The sequence below is a fragment of the Mesoplodon densirostris genome, chromosome 17 (assembly GCF_025265405.1).
Source record: "Mesoplodon densirostris isolate mMesDen1 chromosome 17, mMesDen1 primary haplotype, whole genome shotgun sequence".
NCBI classification, from domain to species: Eukaryota; Metazoa; Chordata; class Mammalia; order Artiodactyla; family Ziphiidae; genus Mesoplodon; species Mesoplodon densirostris.
The window spans coordinates 75,776,059-75,792,564 of NC_082677.1; the positions used below are offsets into that span (position 1 = coordinate 75,776,059).

General features: G+C 49.4%; 2 protein-coding genes across 4 annotated transcripts in view; one reads left to right on the plus strand and one right to left on the minus strand.

Moving 5' to 3' along the window:
* CARS2 (cysteinyl-tRNA synthetase 2, mitochondrial) overlaps positions 1 to 6,023 on the minus strand; it is a 48,333-nt gene extending 42,310 nt beyond the window's left edge. Inside the window, exons 1-2 of one of the 2 annotated variants that reach the window (XM_060080009.1) lie at positions 5,654 to 6,023; positions 2,036 to 2,086 (exon numbers count right to left, since the gene is read on the minus strand). Coding sequence is in view for 1 of the 2 variants with exons in the window: in XM_060080008.1 (XP_059935991.1) it covers positions 2,036 to 2,086; positions 2,423 to 2,634 (263 nt within the window). In the remaining variant the exon portion in view is untranslated. Of the gene's footprint in view, positions 1 to 2,035; positions 2,087 to 2,422; positions 2,673 to 5,653 lie in introns of those variants that run through there. The other variant, XM_060080008.1, reaches the window with a different exon arrangement.
* Positions 6,024 to 7,324: 1,301 nt separating this feature from the next.
* Positions 7,325 to 12,973, plus strand: ING1 (inhibitor of growth family member 1). 2 transcript variants are annotated; one of them, XM_060080149.1, is made up of 2 exons: positions 7,325 to 7,646; positions 12,040 to 12,973. In XM_060080149.1, the coding sequence occupies exons 1-2, from the start codon at positions 7,511 to 7,513 to the stop codon at positions 12,738 to 12,740; spliced, it is 837 nt and encodes a 278-aa protein (XP_059936132.1). In that variant the 5' UTR covers positions 7,325 to 7,510; the 3' UTR covers positions 12,741 to 12,973. The 2 variants fall into 2 exon arrangements, with proteins under 2 accessions (XP_059936132.1, XP_059936131.1); XM_060080148.1 differs by lacking the exon at positions 7,325 to 7,646 and adding an exon at positions 9,098 to 9,272.
* The last annotated feature ends 3,533 nt before the right edge of the window (positions 12,974 to 16,506 follow it).

The window sequence follows — 16,506 nt, forward strand, 5'->3', positions numbered from 1 at the left end:
GACACCCGCCTCCCCCTCAGCTCAGCACTTCCCAGCCAGGGGACCTGTCCCCATTTACACTCTGGGGATGAGAGCACCACCACCTGGTGTGGTCAGAGGATATCACTGGCTGGGGTTTGCGCAGCATTTAGAATGGCACGTAGCAAGAGCTGTGTCTGTTAAGTGTCTGTCTCTTTAGCACAGAGGCTGGCGGGGCGAGCCGGGAGGACAGTGTGGAGACAGGAACCTGGAGAGTGAGTAGGGACAGACCCGCGGAAGGACACGGTCCTGGGCTTTGGGATTTTAAACTTTACTTAAGAGCAGTGGACCGTGCCTGACCGTGCCTGACCATCCCTGCCCCCAAGATAACAACCTCTTCAGAAATCTCGTAGCACTTAGGGTTCTACCTCGCAGGGACACCCCTAATTGAGGACTCTCCCTGATGATGCACCGCCGAGATGCCCAGAGTGGTTATCCTCAAGGGGGGCCTGGGCGAGGGAGTCGGACAGGAGGCTTCTGGGGTGTTGATGACGTTCCGTTTCTCAGCCTAAGAACCACGAACACTGTCTTGGCCGTACACTGAAGATCCGTACTCTTTTCCGTATTTGTAAGGACAGACCCAAATTACAACTGAAAGGCCTGATTCTGCTGTAGTTGGAGATAAGGGAGAGGCTCTGCCCTACTCCCCCTTTCTTTCAGAATTTCTTCCTCAGCCCTTTTAAAATGTACCTAAATGCTTCTAATGGCTAAACAAGCCTCCGTCAGTCTCATAACTCAGGAGAGTTTCAAGGACCTGGGAGCCTTCACTTTGAAATGAAGTTACCAAGAATGTTCGCCACCCCATGGGAGGGGCCTAACCGGTGCCCGAATCCACACTGCAGACCTGCCTGAACCAGAGAGCTGGGCCCACTCAGCTTACACAAGACTGCAAGTCCCTTCATCTCTGCAATCCTTTCAGCGAGCTGCCTGTGCGTCCCATTCGAAGGTTTAATTCTTATTCGATAGTAAAACTGTTTTCTTTCTCTTTTGCCTTTGTGGAGAGATTTTCCAGGGTGGGAGATACAATAACCTCTACTGTTTTCAATATTTCCCCCAACATATTTAATACTCCAATAAAGAGATCAGGGTTTCCCTGGTGGCGCAGTGGTTGAGAGTCCGCCTGCCGATGCAGGGGACATGGGTTCGTGCCCCAGTCCGGGAAGATCCCACATGCCGCGGAGCGGCTGGGCCCGTGAGCCATGGCTGCTGAGCCTGCGCGTCAGGAGCCTGTGCTCTGCAACAGGAGAGGCCACAGCAGTGAGAGGGCGCGTACCGCAAAAAAAAAAAAAAAAAAAAAAAAAAAAGAACTGGTGAGCCTTCACCACACTTCCCACCTCAGGGACTGGGTTAAGCAGCACTTTATGGGAGTTATTTCATAAAATTGTGAAGATTCAAAAAGATGGATACTATTATCCCCACCTCAAAGATGAAGAAACCAGGACTCAAAGTAATAAAGTGGGGGACTTCCCTGGTGGCCCAGTGGGTAAGATTCTGCACTCTCAATGCACGGGGCCCAGGTTCGATCCCTGGTGCAGGAACTGGATCCCACATGCATGCCGCAACGAAGAAGTCGGCATGTTGCAACTAAAAAAGATCTCACATGCCGCAACTAAGATCTGCCGCAGCCAAAATAAATAAATAATAAATAAATAAATAAATATTAAAAAAAAAAAGTAATAAAGTGGCCTGTCCAAAGCTGGGAAATAAGCGATGGGGGCCAGAAATAACTCCTGACCAGCTGATTCAAGGCCCCTTGGAAAGGCTTCATCTCACTACCCAACGATTCCAAAACAGGTCCTCCTTCTTCACTGCTCCTCACTGCCTCCCTGACCTTCCTCACCTGTGAAATGGGACCAAGCGAGACTGTGACATGTATGCTTCCCACGATGCCTGCAATACAGTAATTATTCAGCATTCTCAAGTTGCCACTTGAGGGATGGCAAAAACATGCAAAGGCTTTTTCTTTCCAAAATAAATGGTCCCTTAAAGTGTGGAAATTCAACCTCAGGACACTCACCAAGCATGACCCAGGTGTGCATGATCGTAGACAGTTGGTCCACAGCTATACCTAGGAACAGAGTTAAAATCCACCAGGTGAAACGTATTTGCAAGAAACGGCACCCCACTCTCAGTTATGATCATCATATAATCATGCCTTTTTTGAAAAGTAACCACTTTGGGGGAATGCATAGCCGGGGCTGTATTACACTTGAATCGCTAAATGCACAGCCGAACCTGTGAATCACTATGACTTTAAACATGCTTTTATCACTAATTAAATGCTTCCACCTGAGATCCCAATCCCGCTTTCCATGCAGAGGCCCCGCCTCCGAATACGCTGGGTCCACAGCCCTTCCCGCCCCATCTCCCGCAGCACCCCGCCCCCCCAATCCCCGGGGGCTACCAGGAGGCGGTGTCCGCGCCGCTCACGATCAAGGGGTCTTTCCTCCCAGTGAGGCTGTTGTACACCTTGACGCCCGTGTCGTAGCCCGCAGGCTGCAGCCAGCCCTGCCCGCGCGCCCCCGACGCCGCCCGCCCCGGCCGCGGCCCCGGCCCCAGGCCCAGCGCGGCCCGGAAAAGTGAGGAACCCACAGGGACCCTGCGCGTCCGCAGCATGGCCGCTCCGCGAGCCGCGCGCAGAGACTCGCCAGCCATACCCACTCCGGGAGGGGCCACCAGGCCCCGCCCACACGGAAGAGGCCCTGTCACGCCCCGCCTACCCCGGAAGAGGCGGTCGGGAAGAGGCCGCCCCGCCTCCCTCGGGCTGTCCGGAGCCCGCTGCGGCGGGAGGGGCAGTGCCTCGGGGTGGGGGAGGGGAGCGGCAGGCTCGGGTAGTGTCCCAGCCCCGGGCCGCGCGCGGGCCGAGGCGCTCCGCCCTTCTCGGCGCGGGACTGAGCAGAACCGATGCGACCCGGGCCTGGGGACGGGCCCACGCGCGGCCGGGTCCGGTTCACAGGGCGGGCACCAGCTGCCGGCTCCTCGCCCACTGGCGAAGCACGTCTGCACCCCAACTCAGCACACACAGAGCACGTCTGCACCCCAGCGCAGCACACAGAGCACGTCTGCACCCCAGCGCACACACTCTGCGCATGAAAGAACGAAGCTAGGACACCACCCATTCATCAAGTACGCGTAGTAGGAAATGTCTGCCTGGGATTCATTTTAATATTAAAAGTTATGTCATCTCGTCTCTTGAGAACAAAAACATTCTGAATTGCGGTTTCAACGGGACTTTTTAAAGGTGGATTCTCTCAAAGTTACTTTCAAATTATCTCGACAAATGTGTCCCTATTGATATCTTTCAAAACCGTGTCAAAAAAAGAAAGAGAAAGAACGAAAGGATGAAAGAATGAGAGAGAAAGGAAGGAAGAAAAAGAAGGAAAGGAAAGAAAAAGAAAAAGAAAGAGAAAAAGAACGGAAAGGAAAAAAGGAAAAAATCCCCTTTGCTTTTGCAGTCCTCAGAACAGCACATAAGTTCCCCAGTTCTTTCTTGGGCTTGTTTTGGGTGTTCTATAGAAAGGCAAGTGCTTAGCTAGAGACAAACAATTATCTTCCTAGAGCACTTAAACTTTTCCCCAAGATCCCTGGAGTCCAGCTCTGCAGCTAAACGGTAGTCTAACGTGAATTGTGTTCTAAGGCATGACGCTAAAATGTTAGAATCTGTCGTTCAGAATTAGGAGACCTCCACATCAGTGCTAAGCACACACTCCCCAAATACTCACAGTTCTGCTGGTGCATTACCCGATCCCTGAGTACTTTAGATTGCAAGTTCTTTTGAACACTCTCACTGTACCCACAAACAAATTCAGAAAAGGACTGCAGAATCAATCTCTGATGAAATCCACCTGTTGTGCAGGTGGGAGAACATTTGAGCAGTAAAACATCTGATAGAGAAAGCTCTGACCCAGATATTAGATATACCAGTAAAATAAGAAAATGAACAAAAGGCTTGACTGCAATCTGTGAGAATATGCGGAATTCAAGGAAAAAGCTAGAAGTTTTGAAAACAGATTTAGTAAGACAACACCAAACCCCGCACATGAATCTGGATAGCTGGCATGTTTTAATTGGCCATAGGACATCATGATTTTTAAACTAACAGTGGTATCTTGTCCTCTGAAAATTGGTCCCATAAGGTGCTTAGCCCTTGGCAGGCAGCAATGCTACCTTAAGTCTTCTGGGAATCTTCAAACAGTGATAAACATACCCATTATTTAATGACGCTTAAAAGCATGACTCCTCTTGCAGGTTCAATATTAAAGTAAAAGTGACTGGGAAGATATATTAGCACATACACCAAAAGAGTGCGTGAGCGTTGAGGTGACCCCTCCCAGTCTAGGTCAGAACAAAGTATATTAAAATGAACGATTCCAAAATATCACGAATGCCATTTCTTAGTCCTTCATGACAACAGCAAAAAAAATGTAGTTCTCAGCATTACATTTTCTTTCAAAGCAAAATTTGTAAATCGAAACTAGAGTAGATAAGATAGCACATATTGTTTAGGGCAATTCAAGTTTGAGATGAATGTGTTAGGATTTATATTTTAAGCACCTCAAAACATAAAGAATTGTATGTTCATCTCTTTTACTCCCATAGGTTTCAGCATCTCCAGTTAAACTAGAAATATAACCTTAGAAAAGAGAATTTAATAACTATTTTTGAAACACACTCCAAAGAACAAAATTGAAACAACCAAAATTCTTCAACCTATCCTCAAAATTAAACACTTTTCTTTAGCGGCATATCTAAAATGCATGGTCACAGTTATGCCTTAGCTATTGGTCTTCTAACCTTGTCCAGAAAACGGTAAAATCTTTGGCATACACTTTAAGAACTTTGTAAAGCTAATCAAATATTTTCTGACTTTTTAGCCCAAGGGGTAAATTAAATGTCATACAGACATTTTTCACCACTGCATCCCTACTGCATAGAACAGCAGCTAGCACATGCTAGGTGTTCATTAAATATTTCTTGTTGAATGAATAAGTTTTTTTTGTTTCACGTGTCTGTGAAGTCCATGAAAACATGAATAATCATTATTGGGATGACATCGTGATTAAAAAACAAACAAACAAACAAAAAACTCCAGCTTGCTTATCATTGGAAGGGGTAAATTGTTTCTCACCTTTATTCTTAAATCAAGATAAACACTACTCATTTTAGAGCCGATGAAGGCAAGGATTAAAAGAACCTATCTCTTTCTTGCAACTGTACTTTAAAATTACTTATCTGCTTTTTTCTTATTCAACGTTTACTCTCTATCCCATATAATGTCTCCATTTCCACATAACGTCATAGTATTAAAGTCTTTTGTGCAGGCTAGTGGCCAGTAAATGAAACTTAACTCATCATTTGCTTTAAGCTGGGCCAAAACTGGAAAAATGCGAATCGCTAAGCAAAATAACCACCATTATCCTGAATATCGAAGTGAACGTTCTCCTGATGTGAGGGTGGGTTAAGGGGGCTGAGAGTAAAGATCAAACCCGTTTACTTGAAAGTGTAAGTATTATTCGTCATTTATCACCGCATCAACGATCCAATGTGAACAACTCATTTCGAAAGACAAACAGCTCCATTTAGTGTCGTCTGCGCCCCGCAGATCGCTGGAATGAGCACCGCTGCAGATAATTACCTATTTTATAAACACTGGATTGGTCTGCAATGCTATTGGGTTACAAAGAGTAACTTAAAACTTCCCGGCGGTCGTGGTTGTCACAACACTGCTTCTCCGGAGACTCGGAGCTCCAACGAGAACGTGCCGAACCTCAGAGCATCCTTCCCCGACCAAGTGGAGCGTCCGCGGGGCAGCAGGACACCCGGGAGCGAGGCCGAAACGCCCCATCCACGAGCCGAAGGACGCGGCACCGCCCAGGCGCGGAGCTGGTAGGGACGTCCGGAGGCTGCGGCCGAGCTACCTGACAGGGTTAGAGACCGCGACAGGACACCCGCCCCTCGGAAGACGAGACGGCCAAACAGCAGAGCACAGCCGAAGCGGCCGAGCGCGCCAAGCCGGGAACACCAGCCGTGGCGCAGGCCTGGGCCCAGAGGACAAAAGCCAGAGCGTGGCCACGCCCGTGGGCGGGTCCTCGGACGGAAGGGGCGGGCCTGAGCGCTGGCCCGTCGTCTAGGCAACGGGGCTCTTCCGAAAGTCCTAATCGAGGAGTTTAGGGCGGGGAGAGGAGCCATGGGGGGAGGGGAGGGGCCGAGACAGCACAGGGAGAGACCCCCAGGACCCCGGCAAGTGGAAGCCTGCCCCGCCCCGCTTTGGGTGGTCTTTCGAAATGGGGTCGCGGACTTAAAGAGCGGATTCCAGGACACAGGCGGGAAGGAGTCGGGGTGGCCCGCCCTCTGCGGGGGCCCGGCGTGGGGAACTGCTCCCCTCTCGAACCCCTTTGTTCCCAAGCCGCTCAACACTGGGCTCCGGCCGACAACACAAAGGGAGGGCGGTGAGGACTGCGCAAGCGCGAGAGCCACCAAGGCTGCTGGGAGTGGTGGTCCGACTGCCGAATGGTAGGTCTCCCGCGCGGGCAGGCTGCTGCCTGGGCCGCACCAGTGCGCATGCGCCATCGCTTCCGGCCTGCTCGGCCATCCCTGTCCCTCCGCCCCCTGGAGGACGCGGGTTTCTAGTAGTAAGAGCCCGGGAGGAGGTGTCCGTGCTCACCCCGCCTTCTCTTCGTCCTGATTGGACTACTGATGTGAGAGCGGCAACCCGATTGGCTGTTGAGGTTGCCAGTCCGTTCCGAGCCGTACTTATTTCCCACTGCAAGGCGGGCTTCGGAGAGTGAGGGGCTGAGCATGGGGAGGGAGGTGGCGACTTGGGTTCGCGATGGTGCCACTGCCGGGTCGGTTCTGGCCAGGTCTTGGGCGGGGCTATCTGCTGCCCCGCGTCCCCCTGTGGGCGTGCAGTGCCGCCCGACGCGCTCCGCCTGCAAGTGCGAAACTCCTAGTAAAGTTTGCGCCTCACCCGCCGCCCCTTGCCCCCGCGACCCCCGCCCGGGCAAAAGTGACAGACAAACCCACACCCCCGGGCGGCGGGGCTGGTGAGGGGCATGAACGCGGTGGGGGCGGGGCCCACGGGAGAAGGGGGGGCGGAGGGGCCGGGGCGCATGCGCGGTGCTGGGGGCCGAATGTTTCCCAAGTGTTTGAAACTGGTATTTGGGTTTTCCACGTTGGACAAGTGCGGCGCGGCGGGCGGCGCGCGCCCCTTCCCGCGCTCGCTCGGCCCCGGCCCCGGCCCCTGCGCCGGGGTGCGCGCCCGCACGCCCGCCTGCGCCCGCCCCGCGCCTGAGGCCGCCGAGCGCCGGTCCGGCCCGCCAGGCGCCGGTCCCCGGGCCCAGGCAGCGCGGCTCGCAGATGTAGCGGCGCGGGGCCGGCCGGAGGGGGGGCGACGGCGGGCGGGAGCCTTGCATTTTGCAGCGCTGGGCTCCGAGGGGGCGGGGGCCGGAGGAAGCGGAAAGCCGCGCGGAGTCGCCGGGGACCTCGGTGAACCATGTTGAGCCCTGCCAACGGGGAGCAGATCCACCTGGTGAACTATGTGGAGGACTACCTGGACTCCATCGAGTCTCTGCCTTTCGATCTGCAGAGAAACGTCTCTCTGATGCGGGAGATCGACGCGAAATACCAAGGTACGGCGGGATGGATGGGCGGGGGCGGCTGCTCCATCCCCACCGGTCGCGGCGCGCCGCGGGGCTGCGGGCCGTCCTGCTCCCCTCCTGGAGAGCCGCGAGCCCGCGGCGGGGCCCTTGCCGGCAGAAACAAAAGGTCTGGAGCGTCTTTGATTTGCCAAGGTCCTTGTGCGCGAAGCCCGGACACGGAGGAGGAAGGAGGAACGAGAGGTCTCAACGCCAGGCTGCGCGAGCAAAGCGCTCTTTGTAGTGAAGTGACGAGGCGGGGTGCTGCGGGGGAGGGGGCGCAGGGGGCGCAGGCTACAGCGCCGAGGGAGGGATGTGCCGCGGTCGCTAGGCTGAGGGGCGCAGGGACGGGGCTGCGCGCAGGGCTGCTGGGAGGGCGCTGCGGACGAGGGGTCCCCCGGCCCTGCTCGCTGTCCCCGGAACCACCTTCACCCAGTCCCGAATCTGAGTGTTACATAAAGTCCGGGGTCCGTACTCCGCGTGGTGTAGCCCCAGTCGCCCCCGCCCAGCCCACGGCCCTGGACACGGAGTGAGGGCCGACTTGCGAGAGGCGACGCGGCCGGGTGTAGTTTGCGGAGGGCCAGGGCTTTATTCCGTGTGTGCAGTGGGGAAGGGGAGGGCAGGGAAGGGAGGATGTGGCGAAGAAGTCGCCCATCTGTGCTGCGCTCGGGGGGCGCAGGCAAGTATCGTCGGCTTGGAGAGGAACATGGCAGGGGAGAGGACCTGTGGGTCGTTCTCTGCAGCCCCGGCTGCCCAGACTGCCGGAGAGAGACGGAGGGTTCGGGTCCGCTGGGAATTGCTGGCTGTTGGGGAAACTTTCCTGCCTGGTCAGGCACGGCATTGGGGTCTGTATTTGGAACGTGGATAGTCACTCGGAGTTTACCCATGTTTACAGGACTGCGCAGCAGGCAAACGGAAGAGTGGGGGGAGGTGGAAAGCCAGAAAGCACCCCACAGAGAACCAACACCTCCTCAGGGGAAGGCGCCCCTGCGCGCTCTACCGGAGGCTCGGCTTCGCAGCGACTTTTATAGGAGCCTTATTAGCATATTGCGAATGTTCCGCCTCGGCCTCCTGTAATTGGCCGTGGCATCTCCCATGGAATGTCCTTATCAGTCCGCTGCTGAACCATTGGTTGCTGGGCCGGATGAGGGCGGGCCTTGCGCAGTGACTGGCAAGGGTCTCTGTTTCCGCTGCTTTCTTTTTTCTCTTTGGTAGAGGGGCGGGGAGGAGGGAGGAGGTCGAGTTGATTTGAATGTCTTCGGGTCTCTCGGCCTCCGCCGTCGCATTGGCCATTGGTGTAGCTAGGGCGGGCTGTGTTCTCTGGTCCTGCATTGTGATTGGTGCCCCACCTGGCCTCCGCCCTCCGGCCCGGCGACCCCCATAGGCAGTGGTTCCAGGGGCGGGGCGCGCCGCCGGCTGGTCACCTCCCCATTGGCGGGGACCGGCTTGGCCCCGCCCCCATGGACGTGAGCCTGGTCACTTCAGTCGCGGAGCAATGGCGGCGCCCGGGGGACAGGGCGAGGCCGGCAATTCTTGCTGCCGGGGCTGTCGAGGGCGCAGTCGGGCCTCCCGCCCGGGCCCCGAGGACCCGCGGATGCGGCCGCGTGGAGCGGGGGAAGCGTGAGTGACCCGGGCCTGGTGGGTCGGTGGCCTAGGACAGGGAGAGCCGGGCGGCCCCCGAGGGGTTCCCGTGTGCTCTGAGCTCGGAGGCGGCTCGGGTGGTGGAATGACTAAAGCGGAGAGTTAACGGGTTTCCCAGTCTTTGAGGAATTCGTCGTTACCGGCACTGTTCCTTAGCATTTTTAGGAAATCTCAAGGAGACCAAGAAGTTCATCCTGAAAATTTTCGAGCGTCCACGTCAGTATACCGTTGAGGTTGTTTTCTTACAGCTTTCCTTACTGTCTGGCAGCCTGTTTTACTGCTTCAGAGCCGGAGTGTCTTCCGTCGAGTTAATACACGCTCAGTGCGTACTTGGCTCCTTCGGAGAAAATCAGTCCCACCCGCATCCTACCCGGCTCACGTGGAAGCCAGTGCCCTGAGTGAGCTGCAGAGCCTTAACATCCGTCATGGTAATAGTCGTAACTCATTTGGTTGGGACTTAGTACTGAGTGTTGAGATACGCAGCACAGTCTAATCTAAGAATTAAGGCTTTATTTTTAAAAGAACTCCTAGGTTGCAAGTCAAACTTTGGTTAACAGTGTTTGCATAGTAAACATCAACTGGACATTAATTCATAAGGATGGATCATAATTAGTTTACCAATGATATTTGAGGTTATTTTGAATTTAAAATATTTTCCAGCTATTTTTAAAGTATTATTTTTTTAATGCCCACGCACCAAGGAAGAAGGCTACCTAAAGCACTTCAGCGCAATCCCTGCGTAAAACAAAAAAGACGTTTCTAATAATTGGACAGATCAGTTTAAATCCGGCTGCAATCTCACTTAATCCTTAGATTCTTTCCATGGTACCATTGCTTTCCTGTAGTGTCGGTATGGAGCCTTTTTAGAAAAAAGGGTCAGCAGCGGTTGGAGCTGATGAAGCTGAAGAAGCCAGGTATGCTGACAGGATGCCACCCTAGTTAGCACAAGGGTTCCTGTTTGCAGATGTTTGTACTTCAGGGGCTTTGTTGATAAGAGTACTTCGCTTGGGGCATCGAAGAAACGTATGCTGTTGTGTAGGTAAAAGAATTTCTTGGAAATTTTGTAATGGGGTGTTTGTTTTTTTCCCACAGCGGGGCTTCACGTGGCTGTAAGCTTGCTTGTGATGTAAAAGAAGCTGTATGCTATTACATTTTAAATTAGCAATATGATGGAATTGTTCTCTTTTCTATGAAATGATAACATTGTCTTTAGAAATTTGGTTACTAATTAAACCAAGTGATACAGTTTTGTAATGTGTAATCCACTTAAAAAATAAATGGCAGAAACTCATATTTTAGCACCTGTGAAATAGAACTTGGATAAGTTGAATAGAGCTATTTATTTTCAGGAATAATGACTCCAAGAGCCCGTGAGACTATGGCATTCCTCCTTCCTGGTGGCAGACAGTCTGCATTGTTCCTCTAAGAAATGTCTTCAGCTCTATCTTCAGTTGAAGGATGTAGCCTGGAAAATAATATGTGCTTAAGTAGTGTTCGCCTAAGTTCATATGTTTACTCTAGTGTGAGGTTTATGCCCTATAACTAATTGGATATAAGATCTGGAAGGGGTTATGTCACATTTTATACTCGCTCCACCCGTATCCTCCCACAGCTTCTGAGTTGGAGAGTTGAATTGCCTTATTTTAAGAGACTACAAAAGGTTTTCAGGAGAAAAATCTGATACTATTTAATTTAATGGTTACTGTTTAGGGAAAATAACTGTAATTTCTATCTGTGTATTTAAGTAAATTCTTGGGAAGAATATTTACTTTCCTTATTTCAATCAGATTATCTAAAATCTGTTGCCTTTTATAGATATAGATGTTACTGTTTTAAGCCGTAAATGGAAACCTAAAATCTGCAACGTTTGTTTTAAAGCAAGCCTGGGTTGCCTGGCTTATTGTGACAAACCATTCTTGTTTTCAGTAATACAGGGTAATACAGAGATATTCCTGTACCTGCTGAGATGGAATGATGTGACCAATAAACTGAGGCCCTGGGTCACTATGTAGTATTTATGTACGTTCTCTAAATTAATCCGGTATTCTAGACGTCGGTGCATTAAAATAGCTAAAATAACAGCCTTTAAATTATTACAAAAATATTTAAATAAAAACAATGGAAATATAGGACATAATCATTAATTTTACAGAAAATAAAGGTTTGGACCTCAGCACTTCACCTACACTTGAACTTTCCCCGTAGCTGCCTGTGCAAGGAGTTTTCATTACCCAGTCTCCGAATGCACGGAGTCCCTTGGGGAGCTTCGAGGGGCACTTGGATAAATAGGAACCGTGTTGATGTTTGTATTTAGTGCTAGAGATTGTTTCACCAGGAAACAAAAAAAAAAAGCCTGCCAGAGAGGCCTACAGGTTACAAGGTTTCATGCTAGGAAGCCTTGCATTGATCCTTTTTGTTCCTTAACAGTTACTTTTTTTTTTTTTTTTTTTTTTTTTTTTTTTTTTTTTGCAGTATGTGGGCCTCTCACTGTTGTGGCCTCTCCCATTGCGGAGCACAGGCTCCGGAGGCGCAGGCTCAGCGGCCATGGCTCACGGGCCCAGCCGCTCTGCGGCACGTGGGATCTTCCCAGACCGGGGCACGAACCCGTGTTCCCTGCATCGGCAGGCGGACTCTCAACCACTGCGCCACCAGGGAAGCCCAACAGTTACTTTTTTTGTAGATTAGAGAACCGAAAGCCTTGGTAGGGTTTACAGCGAGGGTATAACGCTTATTTTTTCCTGTGCAGAAATCCTGAAGGAACTGGATGAGTGTTACGAGAAGTTCAAGCGGGAGACGGACGGCACCCAGAGGCGGAGAGTGCTGCACTGCATTCAGAGGGCCCTGATTCGGAGCCAGGAGCTGGGCGACGAGAAGATCCAGATCGTGAGTCAGATGGTGGAGCTGGTGGAGAACCGGGCCAGGCAGGTGGACAGTCACGTGGAACTCTTTGAGGCACATCCAGAGGTCAGTGACGCCACTGGGCACAGCAAAGCAGGCCAGGATAAGTCAAAACCTGAGACAGTCACGCAGGCAGAAAAGCCCAACAGCAAGCGGTCCCGGCGACAGCGCAACAACGAGAATCGGGAAAACGCAGCCAATAATCACGACCGTGATGACATCACCTCCGGAACGCCTAAGGAGAAGAAGGCGAAGGCCTCCAAGAAGAAGAAACGCTCCAAGGCCAAAGCCGAGAGGGAAGCGTCCCCTGCAGACCTTCCCATTGACCCGAACGAGCCCACGTACTGTCTGTGCAATCAGGTCTCCTATGGAGAGATGATCGGCTGTGACAATGACGAGTGTCCCATCGAGTGGTTCCACTTCTCCTGCGTGGGGCTGAACCATAAACCCAAGGGCAAGTGGTACTGCCCCAAATGTCGAGGAGAGAACGAGAAGACCATGGACAAGGCCCTGGAGAAGTCCAAAAAGGAGCGGGCCTACAACAGGTAGTGGCGGGCCTGGCTGGACCGGGGCGAGCAGGGCGAGCCGTGTATTTATGGCATCGCCACCGGGATGGGCGCAGGGACTGCACGTGTAGCCTTCTGAAGACTGTTGGAAGAGGAGCTGTTCCTCTCGTAGGGATGACCGGGGTTCTCTTCGCTTTTCCGTGGGTGCACATGTGTAACGAGAGAGTGGTCTGTGGATCAGCATTTTAGAAACTGCAAATATAGGTTTGAATTAAACACTCGAGTGGGTCTCTGGTTTCTGTTGTTGTTGTTGGCAGTCGGGGATATGACTTGGAAGCAGCCGAACACATTAAATGTGGAAAGAAGAGATTTCATTTAGCTACCATTTTATTTTTTAAAAAATGTTATTACTTCACAGATTTTTAAAAAGTTAGCCAAGTTGCTGAAAATATAGCCCATAGCAAATTTGTTGCTTGCTATAATAGTGTATATCCATGTAACAATTCAGTAGAAAGGTTTAAAGTTTGAAAATCATTTTTTAAAAAAGCTAAATGGTTACATTTTACCTGACAAACGTTTTATATACTGGCCCGTTCCCCAAATGGCCATTTTTAATGATTGGGTACATTTTTTTTTATTAAACCAAACAGGAGTGGTCCAGTCCTGGAGCTTCAGATCACGCTTTTGCTATCAACAAATACTAGTGTAGTTGTCTTTAACTTACATAAGGTGTACAAATGTGCATTTTCAAGTGAACTTGCACTCGCTGTATTTATAGTCAGAAGTGCAGCCAGATGCCATGGTGTGCATGAGCGCCGTACAGACTTGACATCAAGAAATAAATGCAACTTGGCCAGTTTGTTCGTCTACCAGTATATTTAACCTTGACATAAGTAAGTGTTCAATTTTTGTCTTAAACGTGTGTACACCAGCAGCTTAGACAAAGCCTTAAGCAAATTTTGTATTATTGTTCTCACTCAATAATGAAGTAGACGTTATCTAATTGCCAGCAAAAAATAAGTGTGAAAACAGAGTGTATGTTTAGACCAGGGGTGGGGAAACTACTGCCCACAGACCAAATACAGCCCACCACCCGCTTTTGTATGGTGTGTGAGCCAAGAATGATCTTAACATTGTTAAATGTTTAAAAAAAAAAATCAACATGAGAATCCAATTTCGTGACATATGAAAATTATATGAAATTCAAGTTTTAGTGTCCGTAAATAAAGTTTATTGACACAGGCAGGCTCATTCACTAGCGCATTGTGTGTGGCCGCTTTGGTACAGCGTCAGAGTTGAGTGGTTGGGACACAGGCCATACGACCCACAAAGCTGAAATTATTTACTTTCTGGCCCAATCGAAGAACTGTGCTGACCTCTGATTTAGACTGACCTCTTGCATGGTAATCGGTGTCCTCCACTGCCCACATATTGAAAGGGTCAATGGAATTTTACTTTCTAAGCGATATATGGTTCACTTTAACCCTGTATTGGAGAGAACAGTTTCTCTCCGTAGTCTGCTGAGTCCCTGAAGCTGCCACAAGGAAGAATCGAACCACTGTAGCATCTGAGCACGTGTATGGCATGTGTTTATTACATGTAAAACCGTAAGTTGTTTTCTGATTGTTGACTTCTTTTGGTAAGCAATTAATGAGAACTTCTTTTGTGCCAGACATAACTCCCTAATTTTTACATTGAATTTCCAGTACAGAGGGCTGTTTGGTAGAGAAATGCACATTGTAGTTGATCACACATGAAAACGTGAACTGTTTGCATATCAATACCTACAAATGGGCGTTTGCTTTCCAGCAAAACTCCCAAACGTTTAAGAATCTTAAGTGTTTAAATTTGATAAGCTTTACCTAGACAAATAAAAATTAGGAAGTTTACTAGATGAAAATAAGTTAACTAAAATAGTCAATGACAGTCCAATGCCGAGAAGAGCAGTTTAAACGAATCTTTGCTTGTATAAATTAACTATATTGAAAACAATTCTATCTGCTAGTTTTCCACTTCTATTTTAATTAGAGCTAATGATGAAAGTTAAGTTATGGAAGTGAAAATTGAAGAGAGCATATTTGCTAATACTGGATTTCTTCATGTTTATTCAGTTTCGGTGTAGACAGCTCTACTGGAGAGAGACAGGCACAGGGGCCAAACCTTGCTATGTCCGAACTCCATCTTTGTCTTGTGATCGTGGTTCTTCACTTGTAAAATACAGTTCACCCTTGAACAACATAGGTTTGAAGTGCATGGGCCCACTTACACGCGGGTTCTTTTCAAAAGTAAACACTACAGAACTGCACGATCTGCACTTGGTTGAATCTGTGAACTCTGAACCCCAGATACAGAGGAACTGCAGGGACGGAGGGCTGACTCTAAGTTATACTTGGATTTTCCACTGCCCTGGGGTCAGCGCCCCTCACCTCCGTGGTGTTCAAGAATCAACTATATGTTTCACTTAGGGTGGTTCCGAGAGCTAAATGAGGTGAAGTAAGACACTGGCATAGAGTTAATCTACTGCTGGGTCTTTTTTCCCTACCTTCGATGAGGTTTCCAGTAAGGACAATGGCTAGCCGTGTTTTCTTTTTAAAATGTGGAGTGTTACAGAGGCAGAGTTTGTTCGATTTAGCTGTCTGTTAAATCACTTTGATTAATTCCAGTGGACACTGGATAAAAAGTCACAGATAAGTGCTTAGAACCTTATCACCAGGTAAGGGATAAGATAAAACAGAAGGATCCAGGTAACCCTCGGGGAGTGCCGAAAATGGGATTGAATTCTTTTTGTATTTATTTAGGTTAGTGAAAAGCTATCTAATGTAGAACAGTTGCTTTTGCTTATTTGCTTTTTGGTTTTTTTGATTTAAACATTTTTATGGAGGTATAATCGACATAACATTAAATGTTAATTATGTGTCAGGTACACCACATAATGATTGGATATTTGTATATAGTGCAAAATGATCACCACTAAGTCTAGTTGACATCCGTCACCACACAGTTACAATTTTTTAAATCTTGTGATAAGGACTTTTTAAGATTTACTTTCTTAACTTTCAAATATGCAATACAGTATTATTAACTATAGTCACCATGCTGTGCATTAGATCCCATGAGTTATTTGTAACTGGAAGTTTGTACTTTTTGACCCTCTTCACCCATTTCATGCACCCACCACCTCTGCTAACCACCAGTTGCTTATGTTTAATAACCAAGTTATTACAGTCCAGATAAAGGGTCTAAAATGTTTCCATTAGAGCATAGTTTATTTTAAACTGGGACAAGGCAACTCAGTCCACTCAACCACTGCATGTCGGGCAGCCATGGCGTGGTGTACCTGGGGCACGAGGTGCTCAGGAGGGTACCTTCAGGGTCCTGAGAAGGAATACCACAGGGACAGGACCCACGGGCCGCCCACAGAGACGTGCCCTCCAGCGACTCGGACGTTGTGGTGTGGTCTCAGTACCCGGGACCATCTGTGGGTGCAGTTGCTGAAGTAATAAAGCATTTACCAAAGCAAAATCCATTGTATTATTACTATATACTCCTTTTCTTTTTTTTACTTTTTACTTGTTTAGAAAGAATAGGTATTTACTTGAAATATCCTTTTGTACCTCATGTTCATATAGTGTTCCAGGTCACGTGTATTAAGGTATTAAACCTTTCACTAAGCAAATTATGAACTTCCTGTCTGTGCACTTTTAAAGACTTAATGTGCTTCTGCAGGAAGGTCTGGCCCTTCCCCATCATTCTGTCTAAAGTAATTTATGACTTAGCAATCGCTGGCATGTATAGAACAAGATTTCATG